This window comes from Vanessa atalanta, chromosome 9 (genome assembly GCF_905147765.1).
Source record: "Vanessa atalanta chromosome 9, ilVanAtal1.2, whole genome shotgun sequence".
NCBI lineage: Eukaryota > Metazoa > Arthropoda > Insecta > Lepidoptera > Nymphalidae > Vanessa > Vanessa atalanta.
In genome coordinates this window covers 3,194,089-3,218,730 of record NC_061879.1, presented here as the reverse complement: position 1 = coordinate 3,218,730, position 24,642 = coordinate 3,194,089, and the positions used below count along the sequence as shown (strand labels likewise).

The following is a 24,642-nucleotide window of genomic DNA, read 5'->3' as shown; positions in this document are numbered from 1 at the left end:
CTTTTGACATTTTTCATTTGTCATTTGTCATCTTGACGTCAACTAAAATATATATCACAGAGATCAGATAAAGTAATTTACAAGTTGAGTACAGCTTCCTTTTTTTTTTGTAGTCAGTCACCACTCATGTAAGAAATATTTACCATTTCTTACATTGCCGATGCGCCACCAACCTTGGGAACTAAGACTAGACTAAGACGTCATGTCCATTGTCCATAATTAGACTAGTTCACTCACCCTTTAAACACAACACTAAGTGTTATGGTTTAGCAATAGAATATGTGTTAAATAGATGGTTCCTTAACAGATGGGCTTACACCAAGAAGTGACAGAGTCTTATTAAGGATATATTTTAGATTAATGTATGGGTGTGCAAAGACTTATTTTGCTGGTCTGTTTATTAAATTAAGTGCTGCCAATGCCGGCTCCCTATGTCATAATATATTCGTATTATTTGTGTTGTTGATGTTCTTAGATTAATTCCGAAATTCATTAAACTGAGATGAATATATTAAGTTTAATGAAAATATTTTTTCATATTAATAATATATTTATATAAAAAATTACTATCTAACAAATTCCAGTAGTTATATAGTTAAATCAGTTCAAAATTATCATATTAATATTGTATATTTTTTTATTTAATTATCATCTGCCTTAATTTAATTTGTTTAATTATTATATTTAATCGTTTAATTAATTTTTGTATCTTTTTATATATATTCAAATATTTTAAAAAATATACTTCGTTTCGGTTGTAATTCGCTAATTTAAAAAAAAATTGTTAATAGCAAAATAAAACTTATCATTGTATGTTGTAATATAACTTCCTATTCTTTTTATCTTCCAATAAAATGTAGATAATGGATATTGCAACAGTTTTAAATACTTAACGGATTCGAGAGTGTATAACGTCCAAATTTATATTTAATCTTTCAAATCTATTTTGGTTTATCACTACTAAATAAATTGAGCTTTTTAATATAATAAATGCACATGTTTTTCATTTTACTTCCGTATGCATTAAAAAAAAATGTCAGTATAACATATATTTATAATCTTTCCATTATATTTAGGTACCTATAACAAAACAACAAAACAAACAACTCTTACTATTGGTTCCCCAACTAATGGTTGTCATTTTACAATTTGCAATCGAATAAATGATTGTGAAAAATAATATTTTCATCAAATATCACTACATGAAGATCATAGATTGTAAAGTATTGCAATATTCACCTTTATTTACTAAATGAAATGTAAAAAAATATGACGGACAGAGCGATAGCAGTAAGTAGAAACTATTAGAATAAGTGTTTTTTTAATAAAATATTTCAGACTTCTCGAGAATCACCAAGATTAAACTCGATTAAAAGTCTATGCGTGAGAAAATTACTACTTGAATTCTAATAATTTTATTAGATTATTATTTCATATTATTTGTAAAATATGAGCATTTCTCATTTATAAAGTACTGAATATCAAAGTATACCCTGACGAGTTTAACTATAGTTCATAATTTCAAAAAAGTTTTGTATACAATTAAATATCCTGTATATGATATGTATATGAATAGTAAACTAATATTCGGCATCATACCAAAATGCCTTCAAAATGCATGAAATAAATTTATAATCTCTATAATTAGTTTTCTTTAAACATTTTAGTCCCGCCCTAGTCTTGAGCAGGTCGTTGCAATAGTAGATTTTATGGAAAAGCATCCAGCTTTAGCACTTGGGCAATTGAGAGGCTTGGAAGGACGAGATGAGAGCAAAAAGCTCTGGTTTAAATTGACAAGAATTGTAAATAACATTACTGGACCGACAAGACCTATGAAGTCATGGATTAAAGTAAGAAAAAATCATGTATTTTGTTTACTATGCTCAGTAATTTTATGGTAAAAGTAATCGAATAAAAGAAAACAGACTGTTAGAGATGATATGCTAACAGAAAGTTGATTGAATAATAAATGAATGGAAGAGAAATACAAACTATTTATACCATACAAATAGTAAACAGTTTATTTCCTTAAGTTTGATGTTGACATAAGAGTCAAATAAAGGAAATTGTTATAAGTAGAACTATTAATCGAGAATATGAAGTTAGTCTCATTTACCAATATATTAACAGAACCAATCCACCGGTACAAGCATTTTGAAATGCCATACTCCATTGGTTTCCCTATAAATAAGTACAGAGAATGAATGTTTGCGAGACATTTTTAATTTATATTATAAAATATTTAATGTACAAAAATGGACATGAACAAAAATACCAAATTCCTATATACACCAGAACATGTTATACATTAACAGTGTAAGAAATAATAACCACTTCTTACATTGTAAATAACCACAAATAATTGGATCTAATATTTTTTGTATCTCGTACCCCATAATATTACTCACTCACCCTTGAAATCTGACCAACGATGATGATGTCAAGGTGAATAATTATTCTGTCAACCACTTACAAATAAAACCTTCATCAATAGCTTACCTTTAATTATAATTGTTATAATTAAATTTTTTTAAAAATGGAATTTCAGTATTGGGCAGATAAAAAATCAACTGTAAGATCCAAAGTGCAATCTGGTGGAGGCGATCCCAATACTCTATGTTCTAATATAGAAAAGAAAATATGGGATTTGTTCTTAGCTAACGATGGAGGAAATAGTAAGTCTTCTTCAATTGAATTTAGTTAAATGGTAACTTTAAATTTTATGTTCTGTACATGTTTTGTTATGTTTAAAAAATATGTTAGTACCTATAAGATATTAAATTGACAGAAAATGATGATGTTGAAGTGAAGTCCTGGTCAATTTAGTCATAGTGGCCATTTTTAATGAAAAATAACGAACTGCGCAACCAATATGATACAATACAATACACCCTTAATCTTAAATACTATCTGTGTTTAAGAGTGTGTATTGCACAGATGCACTCTTTGTTTCCTGATTCTAATAATCCAATGGAATAGCAATTTAACAAGTTTGAAGATAGTACCAGTGTAGGACCACAGGTTAAGCTATTCAAGGTTCCTAGTAGCTTTTTTTATTAGCCCAACTTGGATTTTGCATTTATAGCTTTCTATCTATTTACCAAAGAGCCAGTAAAACACAGTATACAAACATAACATACTTGACATTACTTTTTAAAAAGTGATTTATACTGATATTTATTTTGTAGAAAATCGTAGTTCAGTGAAGCTAGAATCACACTACATGGAAGAGGCGTTTTATAATGACGATGATAATATGGACCAGAACCATGAGAGTGACCCAGTTATTAATTTTGACGAACCAACTGTCGACCTTGAGGAGAGAACCATGGTTGTAATGGAGAAACTGGTAAATTAAAATTAACATTATAATTTACCACACATATTGATTTTTTGAGCCTGCGTAACTACAGGCACAGGGGACATAACATCTTAGTTTCCAAGGCTGGTGGCGCATTGGTAATGTACAGAATGGTTAATATATTTTATATTGTTATCGTCAGTGGACTGTGGTGACCACATACCTTCAGATGGTCCGTACGAGCGTCTGCCTATCTTAAAAAAAAAACAAAAACAAAAAAAAAAGATTCCCTCATAAAATATAGACTCTGTGGAATTAACCAACTTTTTCATACATCAATCAAAGAAATTAGGTACGCTCAATGTAAGTAAAATAAAATAATTTATTCAAAACATTATTATCTATCCCGATCGCGATCGCCAGCAGGGAGGGATAACAAAATTCAAAAAAGCTTGATTTTCTAGGCAGGACATTGATTTGCGGTATAGTGTTAGCATACGGGTATCGGGTAGAACGGGTATATGATAATATATCATGTCTACCTCGTTAGGTTAGTTAGCTACTTACAAGGGTTTAATGAGGTATAGAGCATAAAGACGGTATTAATTTTAGGTAAAATCAATGGGTGAACAAGCGACGGCGATGTCTCAGCTGGCACAAGCGTCGCAGGCGCACGCGCAGGCGATGGAGCGACTGGCTGAGGCTTCGCAGATACAAGTAAGCTCCTCAAAATTTTGAATTATACAACAATACAACCTTTTGGAACCAAGACACGGGTGGGCCGCTCGCCAGCCGTAACGTCGGCAAACTCACGTCGATGCTCACAAAACTTTGTTCTTTTTACTTATTGGCCAGTGTTAGTTTGTGCTCTTAATTTGTTGCTCATCTTACTTGGTAGGGCTATGTGCAAGCCCGTCAGGATAGGTACAACCCACTCATCAGATATTCTACCGTTAATCACCCACATGTATTGTTATATTCCGATTTGAAGGGTGAGCCAGTGTAACTACAGGCATAAGGAACATAGCATGTCCCAAAGTTGGCGGCGCATTACTAAGGAATGGTTATGATATTTTACAGCGCCAATGTCTATGCGCGGCGGTTAAAACTTACCTATTACATAAATACTAAAAAATAAAGCAATTGATTATAATAATAATGGGCAGAGAGAGTGGTAGAATTTTGTTTCAGTTAAACATACATACAAACATTTTAACACACATACGTGTATTAAATCCGCTAAAATCATCCCTTCCCCCCTTTTGTCTGCCCCTTAGTTATTATTCAGAAGTTTAAAGTTTCATCCCCATATTCAGTCTTATTATTTAATAAAGACTAGGAATCAAAGAGAGTAAGCAATATAAATTATAAAGTATATGTATGGTTTTTTTTCTTATGATTGTACATTTTCAGGCTCGCGCGATAGAACGCCTAGCAAATACGTTCGAGACCATAAGTGCGGCGACACACGACGTACGCAATGCAATAGTCGATATAGACTCAACTATGAAGCGGTTCTACACAACATCACCCACCTAGCACAGGTATATTCAGTGAAGCTTTGTGAAGTGATAACATTTAGTAGAGGGTGACTTTATATCCTGAAGAAAAAGATATAATAATTTACCGTTTACCTTAAGCGTGACAAAGCTGCATGCATACCACTAATGAACTTAAAATAATGTATCCGTCAATCATTTTCGTGGTGGACTATTTTATACGTTATGTAACAAAAATATTCATACATAACTTGCATGGATTTCGACTTACTTATTATCGAACTGGAATGATTTGGAATGGACTTTACGTCCGTTAAGTACCTAATATTCATGTTCGATGTTCGCGTTCTTTCTTGAGTACCCGGCTAACACTCTCCAGCTGTAGAATTATAATATTAACATTTTATAAATTTGTTGTTTTATATCTTATTTAAGTTTCAGTTGAATTTACTAAAATAAACGAGAATGTAAAATTGCCAACCGTCTGATTTTTTATGTATTCAAAATTATCTTGATACTCTGTGCGCTTATCTATGGTAACAAAAGAGTTACAAATCAATGACACATTTATTGTATATAATGTAAATAAAATGTATTACACTCTAATATCAATTGATTAATTTTGAATTTTACTTTGTCTATGGACTAGGAGTCTATAACTATAAATATGATGGCCAAAATAAAATACGATCGTGGTTAAAACCAGACAAATTAATGAATATCGTAAATATAACTATAGTAATTTTACTGTATATTATTTTGAAGAGATTTATTGTGATTTGTAAGCAGTATTAATTGCATAACAGCAAGAATAATTATGGTTTTTTTATATAAATATATAATAATAAATATGTATCTGTAAATAATTAATTTGTAAATAAATAAATATATTTACTATACTTTGTCTATTATTCGAAGAAATGTCTAAATAATTACTTTTCTAGGCTAGGCTGTAGAGTAAAGTCTGTTCCATGGATTTAACAATTACCACAATAAGAGGAGTAGAGACAAATGAACATCTGGCGTTTAATAGACATGTTCTTGAATAATATATATCCTGACCCAACCGAAATAGTAAAGATCAACCTTAGATCAATATACTCCACTAAAACTGCTCCTGCGCAGCCGCTAGTTGAAATTAAGACAGATATGAAGTTTAAAATGAATATGGAAGATCTTTAGCTGGCATGCGTTCTTATCAGCCGCTACCATCTTAAAAAAAGAGTGACACCCTGTAAGTTTCCCACCAGTGGGAAATTTATAGGATGTTACTTTACAGTCGCATGCATATTTAAATAATTCTGTACGATTAATTTATTTCATTATTTTCCACTGAACCATTTGAGATTGGAGTTATATTCAATAGAACAAATCCAGACCTCACCTGACATACCTACATTTCCTCTTCGATTTTGTGTCCCACTGTAGGGATAAAAAAAGGTGTTCAGGGACTTTCCCATATATAAAACTGAAAATATTGAATCGAAATATTAAGAATTTCGTAAGTAAAGAATTAGAAGGCAGTCGATATTTAAAAATAAAAATACTAATATGTCCTTGTCTAAGTAAGCGATATATGTATACTCTATTCCAATCATAAGAGGAAAAAAGCCAAATAAACCTTTGACAGGAAATTACGCGATATCATTGGTCGAGAGCCTGATTAATCTATGATATTCAATATGGTTTTACGAAAAAAATGGCGTTTTGAATGTCGACGAAACGGTTATCGTAATATTCGTTAAACCTCAAACTTACAGGAAAAATTAGTGCCATACTGGTACAAATAGTTCTAATTACGAATAAAATCTTAGGATTTTGAAAAAATTTTGTTCACATTCGCCACCTCCCACAGGTATGGCATTATCAGATTTCTATTTATGATCATACAGGGAACTTTTAAAAAAAGTTTCAGGGTGGTACAAATCGATTGGCGAAAAAAAAATTACTCCTTTGCAGTGGTAGGGCGGGCATTGGGAACTATCGGAAAAGTATGGCAAGGTGATTTTCGTAAATAGCTACTCGACGATGATTAGCTATGCAAAAATTAGCCTGGTTGAATTGTTTTATTTAAATTAATGTATTCGCGTCGGTGTGGCGGGCTGTAAGTCACACCCGAGAAGTACGGCATTACGTTACCGCCTATTTCTTTTTTTTCGACTATCTGAAAATACAAGCATTTTTGTGGAACAAATCGTTCGACACTCGTTATTTATCCGACGCGTTCGATTAACGCCCACGCGATTGGGTCGCCGGTGCGAGCGCTATGACCATCGTTTTGCTTTTTGCCTTTATGTAATTAGACCCCTGAAGAACCGCCATACTGGTACAAATGACCTAGTATTTTGTGTCATCATCTCCCGCTCTATAATTTTGGAAGTAAAATTAAAGTGGATATAAGTAGTTAAGTGTAATAGAGTTGTATTATAAATAAAGATATATTAATCATGAATTCTTTAGTGTACAATATAGCTGAGTTATTAACAAATCCTATAAAATACATAAATTTAAGGTTTGTTTATATTTATTCCAGTTGTATCAACAGTTGTTTTTTGACTCGAACAATGTATAACCAGAAAGTATAAAAAGAAGAAAACAACAATCGCCGTTCAGATTCACAGACATTTAAAATATAATCTTTCTTCAAGGATATAATATGATGTGTATGTATTAAGAAATATGAACAGTCATTCGTACTTTATAAAAAAATATTTATATCAACTTTATATTTTCAGTTGCTGTCATCTCAGGCTGCCATATAATATGTATTCTTAGAACATAACTGCCTAGTGATGAATGAATTATTTTATGTTGTGTATTTATTTTAAAGATGCGAAACGAGGACAAAATATTATCATACATATTATGTTAGAATATATTTTTTTTATGTTAATAACTTCCGTAAGCTAATGTACATAAATTATTGTTCAAAAATAAGTCTTAAGTTTTTTCAGGTATCACCGGTGCTACCAATTTTAAATTTATGCCAATGTCAAACGCTTAAAATATTTACATAAAGATAATTCATCGTTATCAGTTTAAATTTTAGCGTCTATCATATCAATGTATTAATGATATTTTTAAGTAAAAACATATTTTAATTATTTAATTCACTAAAATTGTTTTCTTTTATTGTATGAAATTAAAGGTATTATCAAATAATAATGTCGATAAATGTAAAATTCAAGTAATTAATTCATTGGCAAATATCTACTTACACAGCATAACAGTAGTTTTGGAAATATTATTAGTCAATGACGAATAATATTTCCGAATTCAGAATTGCTAATGTTATATTATTCTAATATATTAAAATCTCTACTTCCGCCATACATTTTATATATGGTAAATATTAGCGAGGCGAAATAAATTATTACCAATTTCATACGGCGACTGCTAAAAATGAGATTTTTTTCAATTGAAAGTGAAAATGAAAAGATATTAGTGAAATTTATATATTTTATTATCTGTCCGATTTAAAACTAATGACAAGTGACAACAGTTTCGTCTATTGTTATTTGTTAACTCATTAAACAAATTAATGTTAAAAATGTGAGTGGTTTTATACAGACCTGTTTTAATACAATATTATGCTTAAAGAACTAAATTATACTATGCTAATTTATAAATGCAAGAGACAGTGCTTTAAAAGCACATTAATTACAACTCCAACTGACTTTATTTGCAATGTATGTTTTTTTTTTAATCTACCGAAAATATTCTACCATTGTATTTTTTTAAATGTCATTCGTATTGAATATGTTTTTGTAATATAGACAATTTTTTGTTTCAATATTTAGATATAGCTAGTTAAATCCATGAAAGAAATATCAATAATTCAATAGTCATTTTTTGATTAAAATTGCATACGTGAATGTTTGAGAGTTAAAATTTTATTGAAAGTTGTAAGTAGTCTAACAATTAAAAAAAAAAACGAATTAATCGCTTTGTTTTTAATTTAAAATAATGTACTAATCATTATCTGAAGAATTTAATAATAATGGAGAGCGGTGAGTTCACTGAGTTGCGTCGTCTTCGCGATTGGTCCGGTATCATCCCCGACGATCCTTTGCTGAACGGAGTTTGTTCATTCGTCGAGAGGAAATAGTTTCCACGGGCTCTGAGGTCATGTTAATATAGCATTACACATTAAAGTACTATAAATATACTTAAAATAACTTATGTATACACATAAATTAATATAAACCATTTGAGTACGTCTCGATTTTATTGTTTTATACGTGGTTTGAACGCCACTTATTTTAGAACAAAAACAAATCAAATATTAAATCTTTTTGCGTTAGATAGCCTATTTTTTTGTGAAAAATATTGTTTAAGCACGTTATAGAGTCAATAAAATGTCTCTATGACCCCCACGGGCGGAGCAGAAACGTTTTACGTGACGGTATCTGCGCAGAGCAGCTAGTACAGATTAACATACTTATTAAAAAAAAAAATTTAGTACGTAATTTGAAAGTTTCTCTGATTTATTGGGTTTATTTACATATTATTGTATTCTGATTTATGAGGAAGGTTATATAACATTGCCACTATTCCACGCGGACATGATTTGTGGAGAAGATATCGATTTATTTTCACTTGATTTGCATAAACTTATTGTACAAAAAGGATGTAAGTAAAATAGAGGCCAAAGGTTGGCCAAAGTACACGTACACTTTTAGTAGTGTGATTTCCAGCGAGTGTCAAGCGTAACCGTCGCGCACACCACGATATTAAAGTTGGCTCGTTGGTTTTAGTTGTTTTGTAGTGCCATAATATACAGCCTAGTTCTATCGTAGAAGGAATGAATATAAACAAACCTTAGATTTACGTATTCCATACCATTTGCTGATAGAATATCTAAATTGTGCACTACTAACAGTTTTTGATTTATATGTTTTCATATATAATACGACATTATTGCACTTAACTAATTATATCAACTTTAATTTAACTTTTAAGGTTCCAATACTGCTGCGTCGATGTTCAAAACGCAATGTTTTCGAAAATCCGTAATGAATATCATAGATTAAACAAGCTCTCGACCAATAATATTGCGTCAAATCGATGTCAAATCTTTATTTGGCATTTGTCCTCTTTTTGGAATAGACTATATTTATATAAGTAATCTAAGAATGTAGTTTTAATTTTAAATGAGACATATACAAATATAACGTATACATATTTGATTCAATTCAATTCAAAATCCTTAATTTAAAATATAATATCTTAAGTATCGGCGAAATTAACTTCGCGGTGATTTTGTTCGTAGTATGTAGATGTGTATTTGATTGAAATTCGGGCAATGTGATTCTCAACAACTAGCTAACTTATGCGGGAGATATTATCGTGTACGAGTGTGTGTGCAAACACAGGTGCTCTTATATAATCCGATCGGATGGCAATCCAACACGGCCGGAGAGGGATCATGCATACACCGACATATTACGTGCATTCCTTGACAATGGAATTTGATATTAAACTTTTTGACTACTATCAGGAATTTGTCAAATTTTAACACGATATAATAGTGGACTATTGTCAATGTCGTTCACTTGACGCACGGAAATAAGGTGATCACTGAAAATCAGTGCTGCCGTCTTTGCGAATTTCACACATAGTATGAATCGTATTTTAATTTTAGTATAGGAAAAAAAAAAAAAAACTATATAATTCTGTGTGTGAAATTCCTAGGACGACAGCAAATGCTGAGTAATTTTCCTTTTTGTTGCATCGTACTGCTGTGTAGGCAGCATTTTGTTTTTATTTATTTATGCCTCTTTTTATAATCTTTCTTAGATATTATTTAATTGTATTGTTATTTTAAGTTTTTGTATTTTTTTTTTTTTTTTTTGTTTGTTTATGTCACTGATGTCTCAAAACGATGCTTACAAATAAAAATAAAAAAAATTCTTTCTTCAAAAAAATTTGTTAAAAAGCAAAAAACCGAATAGTGATTATAATATAACTATGAGCTGCTATTTTTGCTGAGTATTTGTTTACAATTGATTAAAATACTTTATTATACCTGTAACTTTTCATTGATACCAGTATTCAAGTCCAATACTTCGGAATCTACAGCCTAGTCACAAAGCTAATGATAATAATTCAGTTGATTATATTATTATCTAACCTTTTCTGTAGGGCTAAAGGGTTTTACATTTATTTAAATATTATATTTGTTACGTAAAATGTATGTGTTTATGTGTATGTGTTATATTATTAAATTTATGATATTGTCTACTATACTAATCTGCATAAATCTTATACCAGAAAAAGTATTTACGTTTCGCAGTTTAACTAGCTTTTAATTGACTCTATTGGCTTAATTCTTGGTCTATGAACCGCCTCTCGGGCCGAGATGGCCCAGAGGTTTGAACGCGTACATCTCAACCGATGATTGTGGGTTCAAACATAGGCAATTTTATAATTCATCTTGTGCTCACCGGTGAAAGAAAACATCGTGAGGAAATCTGCATTTATATAATTTCAACGAAATCCTGCCACATGTGAATCCACCAACCAGCATTGGAGTAGCTTAGTGGAATATGCTCCTAACCTTCTCCTCAAAGGGAAAAGAGGCCTTAGCCCAGCAGTGGGAAATTTGCAGGCCGTACATGTGTATGTATGGGTTGTTGTCTGATATACAGACGCCTCGAATTTATTATTCAAGGCGTCCTACTTCATTTACTTACTTGGTATTGGTTAAATCTCCCATATAATTAGTGACGGCGGGGGGAGTTTCCATCGCAAGCCACGTATTGTAGTTCTCAGCCGCTGCTGCTGGGAATGCTGTCCCATATCGGATGGACTCAACGAGGAAACGCCAAGCGCGATCGTGGCTGCAGAGATCTAAAAACATTTTTCCATGACATTACTTTAATATTCAGCAATAAGCAACAAAATATACTTTATTCTTTTGAACTCATTCGTCGATCGTCATTTAACAAATAATATTAAGTAAAGCAACCACTGGTTCGGAATGCCGATTTTACCGAAAAGAACCGGCAAGAAATTCAGTAGTTACTCTTTTTCAACATTTAAAAATATAAAGTCGTGTTAGTTACATACAATTACATATGTATATAATACATTCTACCTTGAAGTCAACAAGTATTAGTTCAACGCTTTTTTATCATCTATATAATCTTGTAATGAATAATATGCCATCTTTACCAATGTATTTTTTTACAAATGATTTGAATTTATGAAACGGCAAAGTTAAAAATATCTGCGCAATTTTATTATAGAAAGGGATACCCCAAGTATTTATTGATAAAAACCGTATAATACCTTCCTGAGTGAACATATCGAATTTTCCGCTGGGACAGCCGGGTTGAACACCGTCACCTGGTGAATAGTTTGGCCACAAGTCCACAGTCCCAGTTGATTTACTGGTTCCGTATGATCCAGGGTCTGTATGGATAATATCCACAAACTTAGCACATGTGCGGTCCAAGCCGGACTGTATCGCGAATGTACCTTCAAATAGAGCACGGGCCGGATCTAGACCTGTGATCCTGAAAATATTACTTTTAGATATTAAGATCCGCTTTTAAATAAATGTAAAAGAACAGAACGCACTTATAATAAGTTTTGTCATTAAAACCAAAAAAGGTATACAGTTATAAAAGTTCTTTAGGTAATACCGACTAATATTGGAATTTGAACCAAAATCATCAAATGACAACATTAATAGCAAACTGTTCTAAAACCCCCAGTGTTTATAGTTATAAATTCTTCGAAAAGATAACATTAATTTTGTCTCAGGGTCACGTCGTTTATGTTTTTTGCAGTCTCACTATTATTAACTTTATGCTGGTTAACTAAAAACATACTATATTTTCAAAAATGTCAAATAATTATATACCACACAATTTTAATTGTAACTGTGACGTGGCAAAACAGAAGTGCGACAGCACTTAGTTTTTAATTTATAATAATTTAAATTACCTTTCTTGTGTATGTTTTGTTGATTTTCCTAAAATTAAGTAAATAAAAGAAGGAAATACAAACGCATTCACGTGCTTAGTTACCAAAAATTATTACTTTTCATATTACTATTTTAACTTTTTAGCTTTGTGTACCTGGCTATAACTTGTCCCCTTTTTCTGGTCCACCTGCCAGCAAATGCCATGATATGAGCCCCCAAGGAATGTCCCATAAGATGCACCTCAGTCATGTTTAGACCGACTTGCGATAGAGTTACTAACGCGTCGCCGAGCTCGTGGCCGACCTGGAAATATTAAAAATAATACTTCAACAGACAACAGATGTCGTGAAATATAACACAAAAATTATATTGTGACGAAAAAAAGCCTTTTTTCATTCTTTCTATTTTATTTATTTGCTAAGCGTATATCATTACGCAAATTTATATTTTAACATAGAATAACACAAAATGCTAACGATACGCAATAAGTGTAATAAAAATATGCGAAAATCCTTTCCATTTATTAACCTATACGAATGTATGTATTTTATTTCACTGCTATTAAACGAAACAACATTCAATAACTCCTTATGAAACTCTTTAGAGTAAAAGTGTCAACTTTAATAATTTTTTAGTAAAGTTCCGTATATTCTATCTTTGAAATATTTTAACTCAAAACGAATGTCTCTGTATATTTTGAACGGTCATAAGAACATTTAAATGAATTATTTACAACTTATTCTTATACGCAAGTCGTACTTGACCTGCTTATTTATGTAACATGGAAAACGAACTCACTCGCTTAGCGTTCGGTACAGCGTACAACGCATATCCAAGGGGTATACCCAAAACTCCGCTCTGAGCTTCCTCCTGCCAGTCTAGAAGTAAAACATTTCGTTTCTTGGTTTCCAAGTAAGTATTAAGTACTGCCGTTGTGGCTGGACCGTCGGTCTTCCCTCTATATCCAAATGTATAGATGACAGTTCGGAGGTTTGGGTCAATGCATGGATCCCTCATCAACGGTGTTGGGTCACTTAGTGACGTCACTGTGTATTCGTTTAGAGAACTGGAAGTTTTTGTTACGATTTAATTAATTATGCATATTTAAATTTAGTAATATAATCGTACTGTTATTACTAATTAGTAACTTGGTTTACTTAACAATTTTTTCTCTACATACGTATTTATCATAAAAGAGTCATTTGACATAGACTCATACACAGCTCTCTGTCGTTTTACTATTTTTTAATGATTTGACGTTTGTCTAACAATAATGTGGATTAAATAAAAAAAAACTTTTAACGAAAGAATTTAATACTCTGTAATAATTAAATTAATGATGAATAATCGCATATGCGTACAAACAAAAAGTCAAACTATATACAATATACGAACGTTAAAAAAATTCATAGCGTTTACGTAGCTGAGGCAATCAGTTGTTAATCATAAATAAAAAGAACTAGTTGCCGCCCGCGGCTACGCTCGCGTTATAGGGTTTGGTCAGATGTTAGGTATTAAAACGTAGCTCATGACCTTCCTTGGAGTTCCTTGGACTTCATACCAAATTTCTTTAAATTCGCTTCAGTGGTTTAACCGTGAAAAAGCAACAGACAGACGGACAGGGATTCTTTCGCATTTATAATATTAGTATAGGAGTATACGTAATGCTTGTTTTCTCGTTATAATCTATTAAGCATTGTATAACCGTAAATCAGTTGAAAATTTATACAATTGTTGATGCGGGCGTGAAGGTTTCTGACATAGTGCCGTGAACGTATAATTATTGGCTGACGTTTGAGTCGTTTTAGAAAATTCAATAGCCCGCAATGTCATTACCGATTTATATTTTAAATATAGTTCCAGTAAAAAAATAATTCAAAATGACATTTAGTAAAAAGTTAAGTATATTCTTTATGGTCATATTGTCAGAGTTTGTGGAAAATTGTATGCGTTCGTTATAATTCTTGTCTTTGATTCACGTGGTTTCAATTTTAGTGTATGATGTACGTGATGTGTGTGCATTAATGAAACAAATATATTTATACAAAGAAACGATACGCAAGAGGATGGTTAGTACCAGCAATGTGTCTATTAATTGCGTAAAAGACGATTTTCCTTTATTATTTCATTGGAGCTTGAAATTGTAGATTGTATTCATAAATTATTTCTGTAAATATCGTTAAATAAACAACTTAGAATGATTGATTTATTTTTATATTTCAAATATATATGTTAGTATAAAATATATCAGTAAATAAGATATGAAATGTTTTTTAAGCTGATAATCTCAAGATCTTCTTTGGTGAATCAGCATGCAGCAGCTAGTTTAATTATAAAATGAACTGTTTCTGTATTTATGTATGCATACGTTTGTTTGTCAGTATCGAAATATTTGCATATTCTTTTGATTCGACTAGAATAATAAGCCACGGAATACAATTTTTACGCGTATTGTTTGTAAAAAAAAGAGTACATACTTTTATTCATTAAAATAACTAATTCAATACGTATTATTTTTTATTAATTAGATTTATAGTTAATATAAATTTGACCTTATAATATTATTTTGTTTGTCAACAAACAAAAAATTAAATAACAATCATTAAAATACAAATCTTGATTCAAGGCCGGTTTGAATGCAATCTTCTTTAACGTCTTGGCTTAAAATTTATAATCAAACACTTTTGCTGTATAGTTTTTATTGAACTTAATAATAAAACCACAATACTTTTAAATATAGAAAAAACAACTGGAACAGAAACTTAGAATTTTTTGTATATTCGATTATAGAATACTCAAGTCTTGTTAATATTTAGTTCGTGGTTGTTTTCGAAATATTTTTATAATATATAATCCTATTCAATTTTTATCAACTAAGACCTAAACAATGGTTTATCGTATACTGAGTTTGAAATACTGGATATGCAAGCAAGTACACAAATATATTAAAAAAAATACGGTCAAATAATCCTTACTAGTTTAAAATACAAAAGTAACTCTGTCTGTTAAGCTAATGAACCGATTTTGAAAGAAATCACTAGTTCAGATAGTAGAAACATAAATTAAATCAAAATATATTTTATGTATACTATTTATAGTAATCTTGTATCGTCTTTTTATAAGTAAAACTAAATGTATAGTTACTACTACTAATATAGGTTTGGACTGTCGATTCTACCGTAAAGAACCGAAAAAAAAGTTTTTTATTTCGAATTTATTTATTTAAAAAAGAAGACCTCAATTTAATTGGTATTTAAATTGAGTTTTTCATTTCATTATCATCAATTTTATCTTTATATGTTTGTGATAAAGGCGAAATGGTTCAAATACAATTTACTGTCCTTAATTAATGAGAAACCTTGCATTAAGACATTACCAAGTCTGAAGTGCCACAATAACCATCGAGGAAATTAATTTATCAAGGTCTTATCACATTGTCCCTGTTAGGAACGTGAAATTGAATACATAACATCGCGTCGGTTATGCGAGGAGACGAAAAACCGGTAACTTACGTGACACGTAAATAATTAGGAGTCAATAGATCGAAAAGAAAGCAGTCATGTGTATTTTGATGACTTTATTACGTAATATGTTTCCATAATAAATAATATGAATGGGATCATTAATCCACTTAGAAGACCTTGGTGTTGAAATCGTAAGGCTGTTCTGATTTGACTCCGCGATTTAACTGCTTGGGTCATTGGTGCTTGAGGAAAATTAAAATATTCGTCATTGAATATGTTCGGAATAGAAATAATTCGGAATTCCGTTACATATATGAAATGATTGTCACCAGCAAGGTTAAAATTTAAATAAAACGTAGAAATAGTAAAATTTTCGGTAAAACCGCTAATTCTGGAACCATCTATCTGACCATTATAGCATTACATAATAAAATAACTTAACACTACAGCCCTAAGTGATATACATATATATTATTTACAGGTCAATTTCATACAATTTGACACAAATATGTATATTTTCTACTAAACGTATCTGTAAGAGCCGATATGGCCCAGTGGTTAGAACGCATTTATCTTAACCGAAGGTTGCGTGTTCAAACCCAGGCAAGCACCACTAAATTTTCAAATGCTTAATATATATTTATAATTCATAGCGGTGGCGGTGGAGGAAAACATCGTGAGGAACATGTGTATCGACCAACCCGCATTGAAGCAGCGTGTTGGAATATGCTCCGAACCTTTCTTTTCAAAAGGAGAGAAGGCTTTAGCCCAGCAGTGGGAAATTTATAGGCTGTTAATGTTGTATCTGTATGAGATTATGGCCAATTGCGAGATCGTCTATACAAGTACATGGTTATAAGCTATTATAATATTTTAAAATAAATATACTCGCGGGAAAATGCAGAGACTTATTCGTACTGCTATTATAAAAAGCCAGGTTTTGTTAGTTCGTTTATAAATATATTATGACCGAGATGGCCCAGTGGTTAGAACGCGTGCATCTTAACCGATGATTTCGGGTTCAAACCCATGCAGGCACCACTGAATTTTCATGTGCTTAATTTGTGTTTATAATTCATCTCGTGCTTGGCGGTGAAGGAAAACATCGTGAGGAAACCTGCATGTGTCTAATTTCAACGAAATTCTGCCACATGTGTATTCCGCCAACCCGCATTGGAGCAGCGTGGTGGAATATGCTCCAAACCTTCTCCTCAAAGGGAGAGGAGGCCTTTATCCCAGCAGTGGGACATATACAGGCTGCTAATGCTAAATACGGATATAAGCTGAATTGAATGTTTATGTGTGTACTCTTTTTGCGATTATTAGAGCTTATTACGGTCACCAGGGTCGGATTAAGCATCCGGGGGTATGGTACTGGGCACCTCCTCTTGAATTGAGAACAAATAAGAACGAGAAGTGTTACTTTCGTTGTGTATTACAAGAAACAATAACATAAATAAACGTTTGAAATGAATTAAATGATTATAAAAAAAAATGTTATTAAAAATCCCGTGTGAATTAAGTTTAAATAATATGATATAGAACCGTACATAATAGAAAAAGAGAAAGAGAAAAAGAGGGAAAAGTCGCCTGGAGGGGCATTACATTTTTGCCTTACGTGATAAATTCTGCCAGCTCACACTACTTTAACTGTTATCCGCGTAAAATAACTTCCTTCCAAAAAACGTAATTCCGACGCGTTAACCATTCTAATATAATATACAAGCATAATTCTACGTTCAAGTGTAATATATCTACATAATTAGGTATGTTTGTTGACATAATTTAATTTATCCCCAGACAAATTATAAAAAAAATCGTCTGAAATAAATTATTAGGGACTTCTCTGCTGCCAAGAGGCCTCCAGATATCTAAAGCCGGCACTGATGTTAAAGTAGAGGGAACACCTCATATACCTACCACATCATGAAAACATTGGTAATAAAATCCACAAGAACATAATACATTGTCTATTTTCAATACTTTAATAAGCTATAGCTTAGCGTAATAAGGAATACTCAATATATATTCTGTAATGTTTTGTATGTACGGAAAAATATTAATGTTTTTATGAGAAAATGTGATTCTCTTAACGTTGGTACAAGGAAAAAACACAATCTTGTTACTCCTGTTACTTGACTGCATAGAGTCAGTAACTCTTTTGAGGGGCAATGTATACGCTTCTACAACAGGATCGTTCAAAATGCTTCTGTTGCGAAATTTAAAAAAATTGTTAAGGAACGCTTGTGTGCGAAAGTTTACTATACAATTAGTGAGTTTATGTTTGATAGCACACCTTGGGAATGAAACGATCGCCTCCTGGCTGTTTCTACTCATATACAATTATGTATATAATTAATTTGACGTAAAAAAAAAGTCCCGCTGAGTTTCTTTCGCCGGTTCTTCTCAGGTCAGGGTGTTTTCTTCTTCCGAACCGGTGGTAGTGTTTAATTTGACCATCAATAAGAAAGTGTAATACTTCTATATTGAATAAAGGAATTTGAGTTTGAGTTTGAGTTTGAATATATGTTAAATTGTTCCTTATTTTTAATATATGACCACTCGGTCAATTGATTTTTGAAAAAAAATTATTTTATTAAAATAATACATTAACTGGGTTTAGTGTTTTCTGTAAATCTAAAGATATACCATTGGTTAGAACACGTGTTAACATCACTGAATTGCATTGTTGGGCATTTAATTAAGCCTTCGTAATTAGTTAACATTTGCCTGTTTACATTTTTAGACTTATTCATTTACATAAAACAATATATTTTAATTATATAAAAAATGATTCGACAGATTTTAATGACAAACATAAAATAATATGCAAATGAATGAGATAAATATTTATAAGGATATGATAACTATAGAAAGTTGGAAAATTAAGAATTTAATCATTAAAAAAAAAATTATTTTTATAAATAAACTAGCGTCCTACCCCAGCTTCACCTGAGCCCAATTTATTAATAAGGAAATTTTTTATTACGTGTGTTTGTTAATATAACGTTATATATTAGTTTATTTGTAAATTTTATTTTCGACTATTTATCCGACCACCCTTTTCGCAGCTAACGATTTTTCGTTGCATATTAGGAAACGATGATAATATTTTATAACGGTTTCGAATTCGAATATTATAGTGTAAAAGATAATTTTAATATATGTATAATTAAAGGCCGAGATGGCCCAGTGGTTAGAACGCGTGCATCTTAACCGATGATTTCCGGCTCAAACCCAGGCAGGCACCACCGAATTTTCATTTGTTTATAATTCATCTCGTGCTCGGCGGTGAAGGAAAACATCGTGAGGAAACCTGCATGTCTCTAATTTTAACGAAATGCTGTCACATGTGTATTCCGCCAACTTGCATTGAAGCAGCGTGGTGAAATATGCTCGAAACCTTCTCCTCAAAGGGAGAGGAGGCCTTTAGCCCAGCAGTGGGAAATTTACAGGCTGCTAATGCTAATGTATAATTAATGCCCAAATAACTTATTAATTGTAGACATATATGGCTTTGCAAATATTAACCGATATTTTTTTACTAATTTGTACCAAATAAAAATAGTTTTTATGAGCGTATCTTACACGATAGACACATGCTATCGCGGATTTTTCTCTAGACCTTTTTAAGACAAAATTTTCTAGAACATTGTTTTGATCGCCGAAGGCATTGTAAGCCGTGTAGACGTTTATATGACTCAGCTATTTTGTACTCAATATTTACAAATTACATATTATATGGATACCGCTTTGTCTAACCTATATTGCTTATGAATGTCATATGTAAGTACAACCATAAAAATATTCCTGAAACTGAAACTGTCTAGTAATAAAAACATGCAGGTCCAATAAAATAACAAATACAAATTAAAGATTATATGGAACGGACAACATATCTGTGGAGATAAAAATATAGAAAAAAATTAATACACCACGAAGTATTCAACATAATTATACATACATACGTCAGAGTCATGACTGGTCATTTGTGCCTAATTGTGTTTCTTCAATAAGATTAAACAGTTTTTTTAACCTGTCCCTGTCATGTCCTGTTTTTTTAACCTGTCCTATTATTAAAATTAAATCTCATCAAAAAAACCGGTGTTCAAATTAAACTTATTGCTCAATATATATGTACAAAATCAAGCATTTTAATAAAAGGTAACTAATAAATTAAACTCAATTAAATTAACATAACTATAATTTATATATTACTTATAACACCAACAACACTCACACACACATTTTGATAATTATATTCTATGAAAAGGGTAAAATACTCTCAGATTTTTTGCCGGTTAAGAATTGATTTAATTATTTTATCTTAATAAATAATAATTGCGTAACAGTTATAGTTTAAACGAGGCCTTTTTTTTCTCACACGGGTCATGACGTAAGTTCAACGATGTAGTTCACGATTTGGATTTCGGTTTTTTCCATCCTTTTTTTCTCAAATATTATTCAAGAATGAGATAGTAAATTTCGTTAGAAAATACTAGCTATACCCTAGTTTTGAAGCAATTACTAATATTAAAATCAATTAACAAGAAACCTTATGGTAGATACGGATCAAACAATAGCGCAAGGCTTCAGGATCGAAATAAGTGCCTGAACAATATTGAGCTATTGGTGGTTTAACTTCTAATCTTCTCTACAGCTTCTTCTAATGAACCATGGCAGATATCATGACTTGACTGCCTTGTTTTCCTAGTAGCCAGATATGTATCTATATATGATAAGCTGCATATCCTGAGGTTCTGGGTTCAAACCCCAAGTCAGGCTGATAAAAGGTTATTGGGTATTTCTATCTAAAAAATCTCAACAGTCCGTATTTTGGAAGTTGAATATATTTATGTTGGATTATACTCGTAGAGAGTTCATGGTGGAAGGTGCTACCTTGGGAATGAAACCATCGCCTCCTAGATATTTCTTTTTTGATATTGAATATTTGTAAATAATCACAAATTTGCATCAAAAAAGACTCGCTGAGTTACTTTCTATTTGATTTTCCGAATGTGTTTCCGATTTTCATATTTGATTTTCCGAATATGTTTCATTTGACAATAAATAACTAAGTGTGATGCTTCTACATTGAATAAAGGAATTTGATTTGTTTAGATTTGGAAGTGTGACTTTGAAATTACTTTTATTACGTAAAGCAGTTAATGGAGTCGCATTTGCCATTGCCATTGCCATCCCATCAGATTATTAGAGCGAGGGTAGAGTGCAACTGTGCGCTATCGGTATCGATCGGTCCGGCATCTCTCGACTTTGATTCATTGTCGATTTACTTCACTATCTATCTTCACAGGATCAGATCAGACTGTCTTCACAGGATTTCGCCCTACCAGGGCTATACGATGTTTGTCTTCCTGCTGTTTTGAACAATTTGTGTTGTCACCTTTTTGATGAATATATATGTGCCCGTCAAGTCTGACATATTAAAATTCATAAAATTCAATGTATTGTCCTGTATCGAAATTACGAATACCAATTCCACGCTTTTTGTCATATATAAACATTATATTGTAATTAAAGATTTTTAAAGATAATATATTGTATTAAATAATTAAAACCCAAAGGTAAGAAATTAACTGAAATTAATTGTACAAATGAATACTTTGCAGTAAGGACGTATTGATTTTGCGGAGTCGGAAATATACCTTTACTTTTTTTGTGAAAGATCTTTTAAAAAATATTATTAATATCAATAATATTATTATAAATATATTTAAATTACAATTCCTACTTTGTTAATAACAAACCGAAATGTTGTAGAGTAATTTATCGTAAAAAATACATTTCACAACAGAACATAAATGATGAAAATTGGAAAATCCAAAATCCGACTCATAATGTTCAAATAAACGAAAGAATGTATAGATATATAAATGTATACATATAAACAAAATTCTTGTGTTGTGTTTTATATTTTGTGTAGTATAATCACTACACGTTTTTTTTTATATTTATATGACGACGAGAATGATCACAATGGGTTTCGAATTTATTAAAGGAAAAATTGACTAAATTACTGAAAAAATTCTTAAGAGGTCTATATATCTATCTAGAGTCTCTGTAGGTTTCACGATTGATTGAAGTAAAAAGTTTTTTTGTGATGTTTTTTTTTTACGTTTCACATTTTTTTTTGTCATTTAATCCAATCATCGAGCAGTACAGCATTGATCTCTATTAAATTATTTTTACAACGATATGCAACCTATATATAATTCTATGAACTAATAATGGTAAATAATAAATATATATAGTTATATATAAATATAATAGTTGCTAAAATTAGGTGCTTTTTTTTAATTCAAGATTTTCTGGTGGAAAAACATATATATGAGTATGTTTTATTATATGACAATACTGTTTGAAACAGTATATAATATATTTATATAATAGAGGTTGAGTTACTTAGATTGTTGGCATTGTTGGCATTTACCGATATTTTTTGGTGGGAGTTTAATAATCTTAAACAATAATTTGTCCTGTTATTTATTATATATGTCATAGTGCCTTACCCCTATGGTATTTTATCATAAGATATATCTATTGAAATATAGTATTAAACAAATATTATGATAATAAATAAACGCTGTATGCGATAACACGCCCAAATTTCTTTTGAGTATTGTTTAAACTCTAAACTGAAATATTTTCAAATAATCGTATTTTTTTGCCAAGTAATAATACTCGATACCAAATAATTCGTACTAAAATCTAATGAATGGTAACTGGGTTTGTATTATTATATAGACATTTATGGATTCTATAAATCATGTGTATATAAATTAAATACATAGGAAAGTAAATACCATAATATTAATTTTTATAATCATAACCGCGCTCTAGTCGACGATTTTTTTCATACTCCTTATATTTGAAAATTCTCCAAGTCATATAATATATACTACTATATACTCTTTAGTAAGATTATGTGAATGTTGTATGATTTAGTGTATTAATTATTGCTTTAACCCACAAAAGCAAATTTTTTTTTTTGCTACACAGGTTACTATCACTATATCGTTGTTTATGTCAGCTGATCGTTTATATTTTCTCAAAATCTATTCTTGTCAAATCTTATAATATTATAGGTTAAAATCTGATTGTTTTTATGTAGGGGTCAATCTCCGGAACTAATGATCCAATTCTTAAAAAAAAATCGATCGTAGAAACTATATTATGGCTTAGTACTATTAAATTCAATATATTATTAATAAATTATAGTTATATAATTTTCTTTAGTCATAAAATTCCCTAGTGTGAAGTCGGGGCGGATAACTAGAGAATTATAATCAAAATTCAAAGACAGTCTCATAAACCATTTTCCTGTGAAGTTGTAATCGTTAATCTAATAATTTCACAGCTCAAATTATGAATGCGAATAATTAAAGTAGTACAGTAATATGTACACAAATATGCTTGTTAGGGAATGAGACGTTGTTTTGTGTAAAAAAAAAAACACATTAAGTTTAAGACAAAAAAAATCGAAAAACTTACCTTCTATAACACCTTAGCCAGGCTGTTTGCGTATTGTCTAGAAAAGAAGCTAAAAAAAAATATTTTTACATTAAGGGCACTTCAACATAGTTTCATAATTCGAATTTGGAACATTGTAAAATTAAAAAAAAAAAACACTTAATATGAATTTCGATTCATTATAAAAATAAATAATTTTGTTGTTTATTATATTAATAAGAATAATATGTTTGATAATACTTACAAATAATTACAGCGACTATCCAAACATATGATCGAATATTATACATTTTCACAAAATCGTGTAAACGCGATGCTATGTATATAAATACAATTTCAATCTGTATTGAGGATGGCGCGACCGCTGATACCAGCGTCTTTACAACCGCACTACGCTTCGAAAACTATACGATAAAGCAGTCACGATCCATCTTACCCCATAACCGTCTTCAATGTTATATACGGAAAAAAACCTTAACACATGCCAGGAATTTCAATGAAAACATTTTGAAGAGAATTGGCTCGAATTTCAAAATTATTTGTTCTTTTTTTTTCATCGCGTTTGAATTACACTTTCTTAACAGAATTCAAATATTGAACGCGTTTTGAATTAAGATTGTGTTACGTCCGCCTTTATTGAGGTTGATAGATATTTTTATTAAATACATGACGAATTATATTGTTATGACATGCTGTATGAGTTATAGCTTAAGATGTTTAGTATATAAAAGGTTCACGTAACACTCGATGTTATTTTTTATATTTTAATCATAGGAAATATATGATCTTGTTATTTTAAAAATCGAATCATGGTGATAGTTCGTGGATTACGGTCGATGTATATATAAATAATCTTCGTTGCTAAATAAGAAATTTTATTACGAATTATTATTACGAAATGATATATGATCCAACTGAATGGATGACAATAAGACGCAATTCCAAATTTAAAAG

At 30.9% G+C, this 24,642-nt stretch overlaps 2 protein-coding genes across 2 annotated transcripts; one reads left to right on the top strand and one right to left on the bottom strand.

Moving 5' to 3' along the window:
• Nucleotides 1-1,125: 1,125 nt before the first annotated feature.
• On the top strand, nt 1,126-5,600 carry LOC125066408. The gene is made up of 6 exons (XM_047674473.1): nt 1,126-1,290; nt 1,668-1,850; nt 2,549-2,675; nt 3,189-3,349; nt 3,914-4,018; nt 4,715-5,600. Exons 1-6 carry the CDS (start codon nt 1,270-1,272, stop codon nt 4,838-4,840), a joined length of 723 nt encoding a protein of 240 aa, XP_047530429.1. The 5' UTR covers nt 1,126-1,269; the 3' UTR covers nt 4,841-5,600.
• Nucleotides 5,601-8,683: 3,083 nt separating this feature from the next.
• Nucleotides 8,684-24,060, bottom strand: LOC125066495 (phospholipase A1 VesT1.02-like). The gene is made up of 7 exons (XM_047674586.1): nt 23,933-24,060; nt 23,710-23,758; nt 13,532-13,799; nt 12,888-13,036; nt 12,094-12,320; nt 11,496-11,652; nt 8,684-8,920 (listed from the first exon to the last, which is right to left on the bottom strand). The coding sequence occupies exons 1-7, from the start codon at nt 23,976-23,978 to the stop codon at nt 8,779-8,781; spliced, it is 1,038 nt and encodes a 345-aa protein (XP_047530542.1). The 5' UTR covers nt 23,979-24,060; the 3' UTR covers nt 8,684-8,778.
• Between the last annotated feature and the right edge of the window lie 582 nt (nt 24,061-24,642).